Below are 16,150 nucleotides of genomic sequence, written 5' to 3' on the forward strand. Positions count from 1 at the left end.
GTTACAAGACAATCACAACAGTGTGTGGTGGAGCAGAGAGAAAGTAGTCCCTACCTCTGGTGTCCTCTTTGGGGATGTAGTACAGGAACTTGCCGGCGGGGTACTCTGCAGCGCGGCGATACCACACGGGAAGTGGTCCATCGTAAAGATGTTCTCCTTGTCCGACGGAGACAGGAATTTCCTGTGAGGGGTCAGAATTGGGTGTAACACCGATACAATTATTATTTATTGATTTAAGTAATCAATTAAATATTTAAAAAATACATTATGAGCATTTGTAAACATCTATAAGCATTTAAAAGGCTTTTTAATGAAAGCTTAAAGTGTTGCCAAAATGATGAAATCAATTGTAAAGCAAGAAGCCAGTGCAGAGCGAGGAAGAGAGGCTGGGATCTACAGGATTATAATCTACTGTCTTGGTCCTAGTTAAAATGACCTACAGGATTATAATCTACTGTCTTGGTCCTAGTTAAAATTACCTACAGGATTATAATCTACTGTCTTGGTCCTAGTTAAAATGAGCTACAGGATTATAATCTACTGTCTTGGTCCTAGTTAAAATGACCTACAGGATTATAATCTACTGTCTTGGTCCTAGTTAAAATGACCTACAGGATTATAATCTACTGTCTTGGTCCTAGTTAAAATGACCTACAGGATTATAATCTGTTTTGGTCCTAGTTAAAATTACCAACAGGATTATAATCTACTGTCTCGGTACTAGTTAAAAGCTTTAACTAAACCAAAGTAGATCATTTTAAGATTGTTCTATACATTAGTTGGGGTCTATATAAACTTTAATATGAGGTCCTACACCTGGCATGAAAGGTCATCATTATGGTTGAGCCAATGGCAAATTGAGCAAATTGAAGGGTTTTCTTGCTGTGTGTAATGCAAGGCATTATTGCTGGGATAGGATCTACAGGATTATAATCTACTGTCTTGGTCCTAGTTAAAAGCTTTGCTTCTGCAAGGGATAGAGATGCAGAAGCCGGTCCATTGAAGCTTGCTTTTTGCAACGAAAATAAACCTTTAAGACCAAAATGAACCAAAATCAGGTCATTTTCTGTCATGTACTGACTTGGAGAAGACCTTTGGTCTGGAAACACAGGAGTTGGGAGGGTCACAGGTCACAAGAAGGGGTCAGGGGTACATGGTAAGATACAGAGAGTTAGCCAGATTCAGAAAGCAACCATGTCAGAAGAACGTGTTGTTGAAGCAGTGTGTAGAGGGGAGAGTGGGATGAATTGAGCCAAAGGGGTAAATTGAGCCAAAGGGGTAAATTGAGCCAAAGGGGTAAATTGAACCAAAGGGGTAAATTGAGCCAAAGGGGTAAATTGAGCCAAAGGGGTAAATTGAGCCAAAGGGGTAAATTGAGCCAAAGGGGTAAATTGATCCATGTGGTAAATTGAGCCAAAGGGGTAAATTGAGCCAAAGGGGTAAATTGAGCCAAAGGGGTAAATTGAGCCAAAGGGGTAAATTGAGCCAAAGGGGTAAATTGAGCCAAAGGGGTAAATTGAGCCAAAGGGGTAAATTGAGCCAAAGGGGTAAATTGAACCAAAGGGGTAAATTGAGCCAAAGGGGTAAATTGAGCCAAAGGGGTAAATTGAGCCAAAGGGGTAAATTGAGCCAAAGGGGTAAATTGAGCCAAAGGGGTAAATTGAGCCAAAGGGGTAAATTGAACCAAAGGGGTAAATTGAGCCAAAGGGGTAAATAGAGCCAAAGGGGTAAATTGAGCCAAAGGGGTAAATTGAGCCAAAGGGGTAAATTGAACCAAAGGGGTAAATTGAGCCAAAGGGGTAAATTGAGCCAAAGGGGTAAATTGATCCATGTGGTAAATTGAGCCAAAGGGGTAAATTGAGCCAAAGGGGTAAATTGAGCCAAAGGGGTAAATTGAGCCAAAGGGGTAAATTGAGCCAAAGGGGTAAATTGAGCCAAAGGGGTAAATTGAGCCAAAGGGGTAAATTGAGCCAAAGGGGTAAATTGAGCCAAAGGGGTAAATTGATCCATGTGGTAAATTGAGCCAAAGGGGTAAATTGAGCCAAAGGGGTAAATTGAGCCAAAGGGGTAAATTGAGCCAAGGGGTAAATTGAGCCAAAGGGGTAAATTGAGCCAAAGGGGTAAATTGAGCCAAAGGGGTAAATTGAGCCAAAGGGGTAAATTGAACCAAAGGGGTAAATTGAGCCAAAGGGGTAAATTGAGCCAAAGGGGTAAATTGAGCCAAAGGGGTAAATTGAGCCAAAGGGGTAAATTGAGCCAAAGGGGTAAATTGAGCCAAAGGGGTAAATTGAGCCAAAGGGGTAAATTGAGCCAAAGGGGTAAATTGAGCCAAAGGGGTAAATTGATCCATGTGGTAAATTGAGCCAAAGGGGTAAAATGAGCCAAAGGGTAAATTGAGCCAAAGGGGTACATTGATCCATGTGGTAAATTGAGCCAAAGGGGTAAATTGAGCCAAAGGGGTAAATTGAGCCAAAGGGTAAATTGAACCAAAGGGGTAAATTGAGCCAAAGGGGTAAATTGAGCCAAATGGGTAAATTGAGCCAAAGGGGTAAATTGAGCCAAAGGGGTAAATTGAGCCAAAGGGTAAATTGATCCATGTGGTAAATTGAGCCAAAGGGGTACATTGAGCCAAAGGGGTACATTGAGCCAAAGGGGTAAATTGAGCCAAAGGGGTAAATTGAGCCAAAGGGGTAAATTGATCCATGTGGTAAATTGAGCCAAAGGGGTAAATTGAGCCAAAGGGGTAAATTGAGCCAAAGGGGTAAATTGAGCCAAAGGGGTCAATTGAGCCAAAGGGGTAAATTGAGCCAAAGGGGTAAATTGATCCATGTGGTAAATTGAGCCAAAGGGGTAAATTGAGCCAAAGGGTAAATTGAGCCAAAGGGGTAAATTGATCCATGTGGTAAATTGAGCCAAAGGGGTAAATTGAGCCAAAGGGGTAAATTGAGCCATGTGGTAAATTGAGCCAAAGGGTCAATTGAGCCAAAGGGTAAATTGAGCCAAAGGGGTAAATTGAGCCAAAGGGGTAAATTGATCCATGTGGTAAATTGAGCCAAAGGGGTAAATTGAGCCAAAGGGGTAAATTGAGCCAAAGGGGTAAATTGAGCCAAAGGGGTAAATTGATCCATGTGGTAAATTGATCCAAAGGGGTAAATTGAGCCAAAGGGGTAAATTGATCCATGTGGTAAATTGAGCCAAAGGGGTCAATTGAGCCAAAGGGGGTAAATTGAGCCAAAGGGGTAAATTGAGCCAAAGGGGTAAATTGAGCCAAAGGGGTAAATTGATCCATGTGGTAAATTGAGCCAAAGGGGTAAATTGAGCCAAAGGGGTAAATTGAGCCAAAGGGGTAAATTGAGCCAAAGGGGTAAATTGAGCCAAAGGGGTAAATTGATCCATGTGGTAAATTGAGCCAAAGGGGTAAAATGAGCCAAAGGGGTAAAATTGAGCCAAAGGGGTAAATTGAGCCACCCTTGTTTCTAGGAAACAACACACCACATAAATCATTTAACCAAATATTTAGGAAGAGGTGTTCATTTCATGGAGTCAGTGAAGGAAGAAACCACATGGAAAAAGGGGGTAAGGAAGTTACAGTCGGTCAAAACCCAGACTTTCCCCAAGTCAAATTAATGTGTTGTTATACAGTAGGTTTCATAATGCTTGTATCTAAAACTAAGTACATAGTTTTAGGATTGTTCTATACATCAGTTGGGGTCTATATAAACTTCAATATGAGGTCCTAAACCTGGCATGAAAGGTCATCATTATAGCTGTAGCTGTGTGGGCTAATATAGTCTACGTAGAATGTATGCACACATGACTGTAAGTCGCTTTGGATAAAAGCGTCTGATAAATGGCATATATTATTATTATTATTATTAAATGTCTGCCTTGGGGTAAATTGAGCCAATGGCCATGAGGTAAATTAAGCCAATGGCCATGAGGTAAATTGAGCCAATGGCCATGAGGTAAATTAAGCCAATGGCCATGAGGTAAATTGAGCCAATGGCCATGAGGTAAATTAAGCCAATGGCCATGAGGTAAATTGAGCCAATGGCCATGAGGTAAATTAAGCCAATGGCCATGAGGTAAATTGAGCCAATGGCCATGAGGTAAATTAAGCCAATGGCCATGAGGTAAATTGAGCCAATGGCCATGAGGTAAATTGATCCATGTGGTAAATTGAGCCAATGGCCATGAGGTAAATTGATCCATGTGGTAAATTGAGCCAATGGCCATGAGGTAAATTGATCCATGTGGTAAATTGAGCCAATGGCCATGAGGTAAATTGATCCATGTGGTAAATTGAGCCCAATGGCCATGAGGTAAATTGATCAAATGGAAGTGTTTTCTTCCCAGGCGTAATGCAAGGTACTGTCTCTGGGATATGAGGTAACAACAGGGCCTATGTTAAAAGTGATTAAAAATCACAAAGTGTTTGTTAGATATGAAACCTGTGTTAAAAGATCCATAAAAAGACCCCCCCCAAAAAAACAATTGTGACGAATTGTGTTTAAGAAATAAAGATAGGACATGGTTTTAAAATGGTAGTGGTAATATTCCGTCCAGACATGTGAAGGTGGCTTAACTTACCCTGTCCTGTAGACAAGATATGTTTTCACAACTGTCATGTTTACTGTCACTTTATTTCCTATGACAGAGTGATGCTGAATGTAAAGAATGTCTCATCTTACCCCACTCTCCTCTACTGTATTGAACAACCTAGATGCCCTGACCAGAGGAGGCTGCTGAGAGGGGAGGACGGCTCATAATAATGGCTGGAACGGAGCGAATGGAATGGCCTCAAACACATGGAAACCATGTGATTGATATATGTGATACCATTCCACTAATGTCGCTCCAGCCAGTACCACAAGCCTGTCCTCCCAAATTAAGGTTCCACCAACCGCCAGTGGAGCCGGCAGTACCTTCATCACCCACTAGAGGGCGATGAAAGTCCACAGGAGCATATTTCTGAAGGTAATATCAATTCAAGGGGTTATAGGTCATATCAATTCAAGGGGTTATAGGTCATATCAATTCAATGGGCTATAGGTCATATCAATTCAATGGGCTATAGGTCATATCAATTCAAGGGACTATAGGTAATCCAGGTATAGGTAATCTAATCCCTTTATAATACACTACCTCTTAACCAGAGTCCATAGGGCCTATATAATACACTACCTCTTAACCAGAGTCCATAGGGCCTATATAATACACTACCTCTAAACCAGAGTCCATAGGGCCTATATAATACACTACCTCTTAACCAGAGTCCATAGGGCCTATATAATACACTACCTCTAAACCAGAGTCCATAGGGCCTATATAATACACTACCTCTTAACCAGAGTCCATAGGGCCTATATAATACACTACCTCTAAACCAGAGTCCATAGGGCCTATATAATACACTACCTCTAAACCAGAGTCCATAGGGCCTATATAATACACTACCTCTAAACCAGAGTCCATGGGGCCTATATAATACACTACCTCTTAACCAGAGTCCATAGGGCCTATATAATACACTACCTCTTAACCAGAGTCCATAGGGCCTATATAATACACTACCTCTTAACCAGAGTCCATAGGGCCTATATAATACACTACCTCTAAACCAGAGTCCATAGGGCCTATATAATACACTACCTCTAAACCAGAGTCCATAGGGCCTACATAATACACTACCTCTAAACCAGAGTCCATAGGGCCTACATAATACACTACCTCTAAACCAGAGTCCATAGGGCCTATATAATACACTACCTCTAAACCAGAGTCCATAGGGCCTATATAATACACTACCTCTAAACCAGAGTCCATAGGGCCTATATAATACACTACCTCTAAACCAGAGTCCATAGGGCCTATATAATACACTACCTCTAAACCAGAGTCCATAGGGCCTATATAATACACTACCTCTAAACCAGAGTCCATAGGGCCTATATAATACACTACCTCTAAACCAGAGTCCATAGGGCCTATATAATACACTACCTCTAAACCAGAGTCCATAGGGCCTACATAATACACTACCTCTAAACCAGAGTCCATAGGGCCCAGTCTAAAGTACTGCCCATATGGAATGGGGTAGCGTCTGGGACTCAGTCAGTCTCCAGACTGATATCTTCAGACCCATCAAACACAGAGCCTCCTAATGGACCCTGTAGACACTCTAGACATACACCTGTTAAGGTCAACAAAGAGCTGCTGGCCCAAAACTCTCCCTCACAGAGGAGAATTACACAATGAGTAACGGAAGCAATCAGATGACTGATAGCTAGTGGGATTATGTTGCGGTGTTAGTCACTCTGAGCCTAAACCCTGCCTGGCAAGAGGGCACTGCCAGGGCAGAGTCCTGAAGAGCCCGAACAAGGACAGTTACTGGAGAGATAAGAGTCTCTCTGAGAGTAGAGTAGGCTATAGACAGACTAGTCAGTTTCTACAGACAGACTGAATAACAGTAAATCTCCTTTTGGCAGGTATGGGTTTATAGCCATCTTGCTACAGTCATGGTATCTTCTGACTGTTATACTGTAGAAAGGACTCATCCACCCACCAACTCACTCACTCACTCACTCACTCACTCACTCACTCACTCACTCACTCACTCACTCACTCACTCACTCACTCACTCACTCACTCACCCATAATAAATGTAGCCACCTATGTACAGCAGAGACAACCCAGTAAAACAACAGATGACAACCCAGTGAGTTTCAGTACTGTAGGTAACCCAGTGTGTTTCAGTACTGTAGGTAACCCAGTGTGTTTCAGTACTGTAGGTAACCCAGTGTGTTTCAGTACTGTAGGTAACCCAGTGTGTTTCAGTACTGTAGGTAACCCAGTGTGTTTCAGTACTGTAGGTAACCCAGTGTGTTTCAGTACTGTAGGTAACCCAGTGTGTTTCAGTACTGTAGGTAACCCAGTGTGTTTCAGTACTGTAGGCCTGACTTACTTGGCAACGCGTTTCTCAATGCCCACGTATCTGGTGACCCTCATCAGACCAGACCGGGTGCCCAGGAACGCAGTCTCCACCCCCTCGTCCATACTGAACACACAGAGGAGAGACAAGGAGGGGTGGTAACACTACAGCTGATAACCAGGCATTCATTCAACAACAAGGATGTAGAACATTTATCAACAGATCATAAATATGGTATATATTGGCAGCATGGTATGTTACAGCACTGTTACCAACCCAGATGGAGTATAGTAGTATGGTATGTTACAGCACTGTTACCAACCCAGATGGAGTATAGTAGTATGGTATGTTACAGCACTGTTACCAACCCAGATGGAGTATAGTAGTATGGTATGTTACAGCACTGTTACCAACCCAGATGGAGTATAGTAGTATGGTATGTTACAGCACTGTTACCAACCCAGATGGAGTATAGTAGTATGGTATGTTACAGCACTGTTACCAACCCAGATGGAGTATAGTAGTATGGTATGTTACAGCACTGTTACCAACCCAGATGGAGTATAGTAGTATGGTATGTTACAGCACTGTTACCAACCCAGATGGAGTATAGTAGTATAGTAGTATGGTATGTTACAGCACTGTTACCAACCCAGATGGAGTGTAGTAGTATGGTAGTATGGTATGTTACAGCACTGTTACCAACCCAGATGGAGTATAGTAGTATGGTAGTATGGTATGTTACAGCACTGTTACCAACCCAGATGGAGTATAGTAGTATGGTATGTTACAGCACTGTTACCAACCCAGATGGAGTATGGTAGTATGGTATGTTACAGCACTGTTACCAACCCAGATGGAGTATAGTAGTATGGTATGTTACAGCACTGTTACCAACCCAGATGGAGTATAGTAGTATGGTATGTTACAGCACTGTTACCAACCCAGATGGAGTATAGTAGTATGGTAGTATGGTATGTTACAGCACTGTTACCAACCCAGATGGAGTATAGTAGTATGGTAGTGTGGTAGTGTGGTAGTATAGTAGTATGGTAGTATAGTAGTATGGTAGTATGGCAGCATGGTAGCATGGTAGCATGGTAGTATGGTATGTTACAGCACTGTTACCAACCCAGATGGAGTATAGTAGTATGGTATGTTACAGCACTGTTACCAACCCAGATGGAGTATAGTAGTATGGTAGTATGGTATGTTACAGCACTGTTACCAACCCAGATGGAGTATAGTAGTATGGTAGTATGGTATGTTACAGCACTGTTACCAACCCAGATGGAGTATAGTAGTATGGTAGTATGGTATGTTACAGCACTGTTACCAACCCAGATGGAGTATAGTAGTATGGTATGTTACAGCACTGTTACCAACCCAGATGGAGTATAGTAGTATGGTATGTTACAGCACTGTTACCAACCCAGATGGAGTATAGTAGTATGGTATGTTACAGCACTGTTACCAACCCAGATGGAGTATAGTAGTATGGTAGTGTGGTAGTGTGGCAGTGTGGTAGTATGGTAGTATAGTAGTATGGTAGTATGGCAGCATGGTAGCATGGTAGCATGGTAGTATGGTATGTTACAGCACTGTTACTAACCCAGATGGAGTATAGTAGTATGGTATGTTACAGCACTGTTACCAACCCAGATGGAGTATAGTAGTATGGTATGTTACAGCACTGTTACCAACCCAGATGGAGTATAGTAGTATGGTATGTTACAGCACTGTTACCAACCCAGATGGAGTATGGTAGTATGGTAGTATGGTATGTTACAGCACTGTTACCAACCCAGATGGAGTATAGTAGTATGGTAGTATGGTATGTTACAGCACTGTTACCAACCCAGATGGAGTATAGTAGTATGGTAGTATGGTATGTTACAGCACTGTTACCAACCCAGATGGAGTATGGTAGTATGGTAGTATGGTATGTTACAGCACTGTTACCAACCCAGATGGAGTGTAGTAGTATGGTAGTATGGTATGTTACAGCACTGTTACCAACCCAGATGGAGTATAGTAGTATGGTATGTTACAGCACTGTTACCAACCCAGATGGAGTATAGTAGTATGGTAGTGTGGTAGTGTGGTAGTATAGTAGTATGGTAGTATAGTAGTATGGTAGTATGGTATGTTACAGCACTGTTACCAACCCAGATGGAGTATAGTAGTATGGTAGTGTGGCAGTGTGGCAGTGTGGTAGTATGGTAGTATAGTAGTATGGTAGTATGGCAGCATGGTAGCATGGTAGCATGGTAGTATGGTATGTTACAGCACTGTTACTAACCCAGATGGATTGAACATAATGTCTGTCTGGTAGGACTCTCCATGTGACCACAGAGAGTGGTGGTACTGTGCAAGTGTAGTGTAGTAGTGTGGTAGTGTGGTAGTGTAGTAGTGTGGTATTGTAGTGGTGTGGTAATATAGTAGTATAGTGGTGTGGTAGTGTAGTGGTGTGGTAGTGTAGTGGTGTGGTAGTGTAGTGGTGTGGTAGTGTAGTGGTGTGGTAGTGTAGTAGTGTAGTGGTGTGGTAGTGTAGTAGTGTGGTAGTGTAGTGGTGTGGTAGTGTAGTGGTGTGGTAGTGTAGTGGTGTGGTAGTGTAGTGGTGTGGTAGTGTGGTAGTGTAGTGGTGTGGTAGTGTAGTGGTGTGGTAGTGTAGTAGTGTAGTGGTGTGGTAGTGTAGTAGTGTAGTGGTGTGGTAGTGTGGTAGTGTAGTAGTGTGGTAGTGTAGTGGTGTAGTAGTATGGTAGTGTGGTAGTGTAGTGGTGTGGTAGTGTAGTGGTGTGGTAGTGTAGTGGTGTGGTAGTGTAGTGGTGTGGTAGTATAATAGTATAGTGGTGTAGTAGTGTGACTGTCTAGTAGTGTAGTAGTATAGTAGTGTAGTAGTATAGTTGTGTAGTAGTGTAGTGGTGTGGTAGTGTAGCAGTGTAGTAGTATAGTAGTACAGTAGTACCGTAGTGTAGTAGTGTGGTAGTGTAGTAGTATAGTCATGTGACTGTGTAGTAGTGTAGTAGTATAGTAGTGTAGTAGTATAGTCGTGTGACTGTGTAGTAGTGTAGTAGTATAGTAGTGTAGTAGTATAGTCGTGTGACTGTGTAGAGGTGTAGTAGTATAGTAGTGTAGTAGTATAGTCGTGTAGTAGTGTAGTGGTGTGGTAGTATAGCAGTGTAGTAGTACAGTAGCATTGTAGTGTAGTGCTGTGGTAGTATAGTAGTGTAGTAGTGTAGTAGTATAGTAGTATAGTAGTATAGTAGTGTGGTGGTGTAGTAGTGTAGAAGTATAGTGGTGTAGTAGTATAGTGGTGTAGTAGTGTGGTAGTGTAGTGGTGTAGTAGTATAGTAGTGTAGTGGTATGGTAGTGTAGTAGTATAGTTGTGTAGTAGTGTAGTAGTATAGTAGTGTAGTAGTATAGTAGTGTAGTAGTGTAGTAGTATAGTAGTGTAGTAGTGTAGTAGTGTAGTAGTGTAGTAGTATAGTAGTGTAGTAGTATAGTAGTGTAGTAGTGTAGTAGTGTAGTAGTGTAGTAGTATAGTAGTGTAGTAGTATAGTAGTGTAGTAGTGTAGTAGTGTAGTAGTATAGTAGTGTAGTAGTGTAGTAGTATAGTAGTGTAGTAGTGTAGTAGTATAGTAGTGTAGTAGTGTGGTAGTGTAGTAGTATAGTAGTGTAGTAGTGTGGTAGTGTAGTGGTGTGGTGGTGTAGTAGTATAGTAGTGTAGTAGTGTAGTAGTATAGTAGTGTAGTAGTATAGTAGTGTACTAGTGTGGTATTGTAGTATCCATGGTAATTACCCAGATGGGTTGAGCATCAATGCTGTCCAGTAAGCCTCCATGGGGGCTGTAACCACAGCATCAAACAGAGTCTGTCTCAACAGTTCCTCATCACCTAAAGACCATGAATGAGATTCCTGTTAAAGGTCAATCTAAGGCTCTTTTCTGAAATGGCGTGTTAATATCTGAATGTACTGTGGGTGGCTCACACTCCAGATCAGGTTCCTTCCCTGTGAGGTATCGAAACACAGCCTGGAGCTGGGTCAGCTTGCGGTGGTGAGGGTCAATGTCTGTCTCACAGTAGGTCCTGTAGAGACAGAGACAGAGACAGAGACACACACACACACACACACACACACACACACACACACACACACACACACACACACACACACACACACACACACACACACACACACACACACCAGTAATAGTGTACCAGTCAGGTCATAGCTTGCTGGTGAGTGAAAGAATAGGGAGAGAAACTGATTCGTCAGACACTCACCACTCATTTGCGATGGACACATCTGGCTGCATCAGGTCATTGAGACCTGTGGATGAAAACACCCTGGTTTAGTAGTTATACTGCAGAGGCCTGTGGATGGACAAGTTATAACACCCTGGTTTAATAGTTATACTGCAGAGGCCTGTGGATGTACAAGTTATAACACCCTGGTTTAGTAGTTATACTGCAGAGGCCTGTGGATGTACAAGTTATAACACCCTGGTTTAGTAGTTATACTGCAGAGGCCTGTGGATGGACAAGTTATAACACCCTGGTTTAGTAGTTATACTGCAGAGACCTGTGGATGAAAACACCCTGGTTTAGTAGTTATACTGCAGAGGCCTGTGGATGGACAAGTTATAACACCCTGGTTTAGTAGTTAAACTGCAGAGGCCTGTGGATGGACAAGTTATAACACCCTGGTTTAGTAGTTATACTGGAGAGGCCTGTGGATGAAAACACCCTGGTTTAGTAGTTATACTGCAGAGGCCTGTGGATGGACAAGTTATAACACCCTGGTTTAGTAGTTAAACTGCAGAGGCCTGTGGATGGACAAGTTATAACACCCTGGTTTAGTAGTTATACTGCAGAGGCCTGTGGATGAAAACACCCTGGTTTAGTAGTTATACTGCAGAGGCCTGTGGATGGACAAGTTATAACAACCTGGTTTAGTAGTTAAACTACAGAGGCCTGTGGATGAAAACACCCTGGTTTAGTAGTTAAACTGCAGAGGCCTGTGGATGGACAAGTTATAACACCCTGGTTTCGTAGTTATACTGCAGAGGCCTGTGGATGGACAAGTTATAACACCCTGGTTTAGTAGTTAAACTGCAGAGGCCTGTGGATGGACACAAGCTATAACACCCTGGTTTAGTAGTTAAACTGCAGAGGCCTGTGGATGGACACAAGCTATAACACCCTGGTTTAGTAGTTAAACTGCAGAGGCCTGTGGATGGACACAAGTTATAACACCCTGGTTTAGTAGTTAAACTGCAGAGGCCTGTGGATGGACACAAGTTATAACACCCTGGTTTAGTAGTTAAACTGCAGAGGCCTGTGGATGGACACAAGTTATAACACCCTGGTTTAGTAGTTAAACTGCAGAGGCCTGTGGATGGACACAAGTTATAACACCCTGGTTTAGTAGTTAAACTGCAGAGGCCTGTGGATGGACACAAGTTATAACACCCTGGTTTAGTAGTTAAACTGCAGAGGCCTGTGGATGGACACAAGTTATAACACCCTGGTTTAGTAGTTAAACTGCAGAGGCCTGTGGATGGACAAGTTATAACACCCTGGTTTAGTAGTTATACTGCAGAGGCCTGTGGATGTACACAAGTTATAACACCCTGGTTTAGTAGTTATACTGCAGAGGCCTGTGGATGGACACAAGTTATAACACCCTGGTTTAGTAGTTATACTGCAGAGGCCTGTGGATGGACAAGTTATAACACCCTGGTTTAGTAGTTATACTGCAGAGGCCTGTGGATGGACAAGTTATAACAACCTGGTTTAGTAGTTAAACTGCAGAGGCCTGTGGATGTACAAGTTATAACACCCTGGTTTAGTAGTTAAACTGCAGAGGCCTGTGGATGGACACAAGTTATAACACCCTGGTTTAGTAGTTAAACTGCAGAGGCCTGTGGATGGACACAAGTTATAACACCCTGGTTTAGTAGTTAAACTGCAGAGGCCTGTGGATGGACACAAGCTATAACACCCTGGTTTAGTAGTTATACTGCAGTGTTTGTTGTTCAAGACAGACGACTTACCTTCCCTAACAGACACGTTCCCAATGAAGATGTATTCTCCGTGCCCTCTGGTCAGCACCATGCCGAGACTGTAGAGACACACCCATTACACGGTTTCCATAGTTTCTTCTCCACATTATAACTGTTTCTGAGACGTCTACATAGAAGAAGAATGTGACGTTGTCCGTGGTGATTGGACCAACCTGAACGGAGTCTCGTTGATGGTTGTGTAGAAGTAGTCATTCTTCAGGAACATGACTCTCCTCTGGTTGGGGAATAAACAGCTCTTAAAGGTGGTAGTCGGCTCTATGTAATGTCACCTTGTACTGGGTCTACTGCTATATTAATAATAACTATGCTGTGTTAATAACTATGCTGTGTTAATAATAACTATGCTGTGTTAATAACTATGCTGTGTTAATAATAACTTACCCCTTTCTCTACAGTGGCTCTGACGTCTAAGGACAGAGTACATGTCTCTCCTTTTACCATGAATAACTATGCTGTGTTAATAACTATGCTGTGTTAATAATAACTATGCTGTGTTAATAACTATGCTGTGTTAATAATAACTTACCCCGTTCTCTACAGTGGCTCTGACGTCTAAGGACAGAGTACCTGTCTCTCCTTTTACCATGAATAACTATGCTGTGTTAATAACTATGCTGTGTTAATAACTATGCTGTGTTAATAACTATGCTGTGTTAATAATAACTTACCCCTTTCTCTACAGTGGCTCTGACGTCTAAGGACAGAGTACCTGTCTCTCCTTTTACCATGAATAGCTATGCTGTGTTAATAACTATGCTGTGTTAATAACTATGCTGTGTTAATAACTATGCTGTGTTAATAATAACTTACCCCTTTCTCTACAGTGGCTCTGACGTCTAAGGACAGAGTACCTGTCTCTCCTTTTACCATGAATAACTATGCTGTGTTAATAACTATGCTGTGTTAATAACTATGCTGTGTTAATAACTATGCTGTGTTAATAATAACTTACCCCTTTCTCTACAGTGGCTCTGACGTCTAAGGACAGAGTACCTGTCTCTCCTTTTACCATGAATAACTATGCTGTGTTAATAACTATGCTGTGTTAATAACTATGCTGTGTTAATAATAACTTACCCCTTTCTCTACAGTGGCTCTGACGTCTAAGGACAGAGTACCTGTCTCTCCTTTTACCATGAATAACTATGCTGTGTTAATAACTATGCTGTGTTAATAACTATGCTGTGTTAATAATAACTTACCCCTTTCTCTACAGTGGCTCTGACGTCTAAGGACAGAGTACCTGTCTCTCCTTTTACCATGAATAACTATGCTGTGTTAATAACTATGCTGTGTTAAGAACTATGCTGTGTTAATAATAACTTACCCCTTTCTCTACAGTGGCTCTGACGTCTAAGGACAGAGTACCTGTCTCTCCTTTTACCATGAATAACTATGCTGTGTTAATAACTATGCTGTGTTAAGAACTATGCTGTGTTAATAATAACTTACCCCTTTCTCTACAGTGGCTCTGACGTCTAAGGACAGAGCACCTGTCTCTCCTTTTACCATGAATAACTATGCTGTGTTAATAACTATGCTGTGTTAATAATAACTATGCTGTGTTAATAACTATGCTGTGTTAATAATAACTTACCCCTTTCTCTACAGTGGCTCTGACATGTAAGGACAGAGTACCTGTCTCTCCTTTTACCATGAATAACTATGCTGTGTTAATAACTATGCTGTGTTAATAATAACTATGCTGTGTTAATAACTATGCTGTGTTAATAATAACTTACCCCTTTCTCTACAGTGGCTCTGACGTCTAAGGACAGAGTACCTGTCTCTCCTTTTACCATGAATAACTATGCTGTGTTAATAACTATGCTGTGTTAATAACTATGCTGTGTTAATAATAACTTACCCCTTTCTCTACAGTGGCTCTGACATCTAAGGACAGAGTACCTGTCTCTCCTTTTACCATGAATAACTATGCTGTGTTAATAACTATGCTGTGTTAATAATAACTATGCTGTGTTAATAATAACTTACCCCTTTCTCTACAGTGGCTCTGACGTCTAAGGACAGAGTACCTGTCTCTCCTTTTACCATGGCAGTTCTCAACTGGAAGGAAAACACACAGGGCCACAATCAGAGACGGTCTTCTGTGGCTGTGAATAAGACAAGGGTGAATGTGTGTGTGTGTGTGGTGTGTGTGTGTGTGTGTGTGTGTGTGTGTGTGTGTGTGTGTGTGTGTGTGATTACTCACCGTCTCATCCGTGTCCTCCCACTCCACCTCAGCCAGATCAACACTGTTGTAGTTGGGTTTTGGCTTCAGCTTCTTTCCCTCCTTATACAGGGGTCGGAGGGCAGGGTGGGCGAGGATATAACCGTTGTTGGTGTTGAGGAAGGCGTAACCATGGACACCCAGCTATAGGAGACACACAGGGAGACATGGATCTCATGAAAGAGGGGTCAGAGAGGTCAGACAGTCGTTAAGGTGCAGTACAGAGCAGACAGCTCTATAGAAGGACATCAAAGACGACAGGAACGTGTTGTCCATAGAGGTGAAGGGTGTTTGGTACCTTGTATCTCGGAACCAGCCTCATCAGTTCTCTCAGAGGGACGTCAGTCCCCACCACCCCCAGCAGAATACCATGAGACAGCTGGATGCAGAAAGACAGAGAGACACAGAGAGACAAGGATGGGTCCATTAGCCTACAGGACCATGAGACAGCTGGATGCAGAAAGACAGAGAGACACAGAGAGACAAGGATGGGTCCATTAGCCTACAGGACCATGAGACAGCTGGACGCAGAAAGACAGAGAGACAAGGATGGGTCCATTAGCCTACAGGACCATGAGACAGCTGGACGCAGAAAGACAGAGAGACACAGAGAGACAAGGATGGGTCCATTAGCCTACAGGACCATGAGACAGCTGGATGCAGAAAGACAGAGAGACACAGAGAGACAAGGATGGGTCCATTAGCCTACAGGACCATGAGACAACTGAACGCAGAAAGACAGAGACACAGAGAGACAAGAATGGGTCCATTAGCCTACAGGACCATGAGACAGCTGGATGCAGAAAGACAGAGAGACACAGAGAGACAAGGATGGGTCCTTTAGCCTACAGGACCATGAGACAGCTGGACGCAGAAAGACAGAGAGACAAGGATGGGTCCA

General features: G+C 42.5%; 1 protein-coding gene across 1 annotated transcript in view; it reads right to left on the reverse strand.

Moving 5' to 3' along the window:
- Nucleotides 1–1,059: 1,059 nt before the first annotated feature.
- Nucleotides 1,060–16,150, reverse strand: part of LOC127924280 (voltage-dependent calcium channel subunit alpha-2/delta-4-like) — a 32,242-nt gene continuing 17,151 nt past the window's right edge. Inside the window, exons 5-14 of the mRNA XM_052508837.1 lie at nt 15,548–15,628; nt 15,232–15,393; nt 15,015–15,086; nt 13,172–13,233; nt 12,990–13,057; nt 11,218–11,263; nt 10,922–11,019; nt 10,734–10,827; nt 6,965–7,057; nt 1,060–1,099 (exon numbers count right to left, since the gene is read on the reverse strand). Coding sequence (XP_052364797.1) covers nt 1,060–1,099; nt 6,965–7,057; nt 10,734–10,827; nt 10,922–11,019; nt 11,218–11,263; nt 12,990–13,057; nt 13,172–13,233; nt 15,015–15,086; nt 15,232–15,393; nt 15,548–15,628 — 816 coding nt within the window. The remainder of the gene's footprint in view (nt 1,100–6,964; nt 7,058–10,733; nt 10,828–10,921; nt 11,020–11,217; nt 11,264–12,989; nt 13,058–13,171; nt 13,234–15,014; nt 15,087–15,231; nt 15,394–15,547; nt 15,629–16,150) is intronic.

This window comes from Oncorhynchus keta, unplaced genomic scaffold (assembly GCF_023373465.1).
Source record: "Oncorhynchus keta strain PuntledgeMale-10-30-2019 unplaced genomic scaffold, Oket_V2 Un_contig_3912_pilon_pilon, whole genome shotgun sequence".
Taxonomy (NCBI): Eukaryota; Metazoa; Chordata; class Actinopteri; order Salmoniformes; family Salmonidae; genus Oncorhynchus; species Oncorhynchus keta.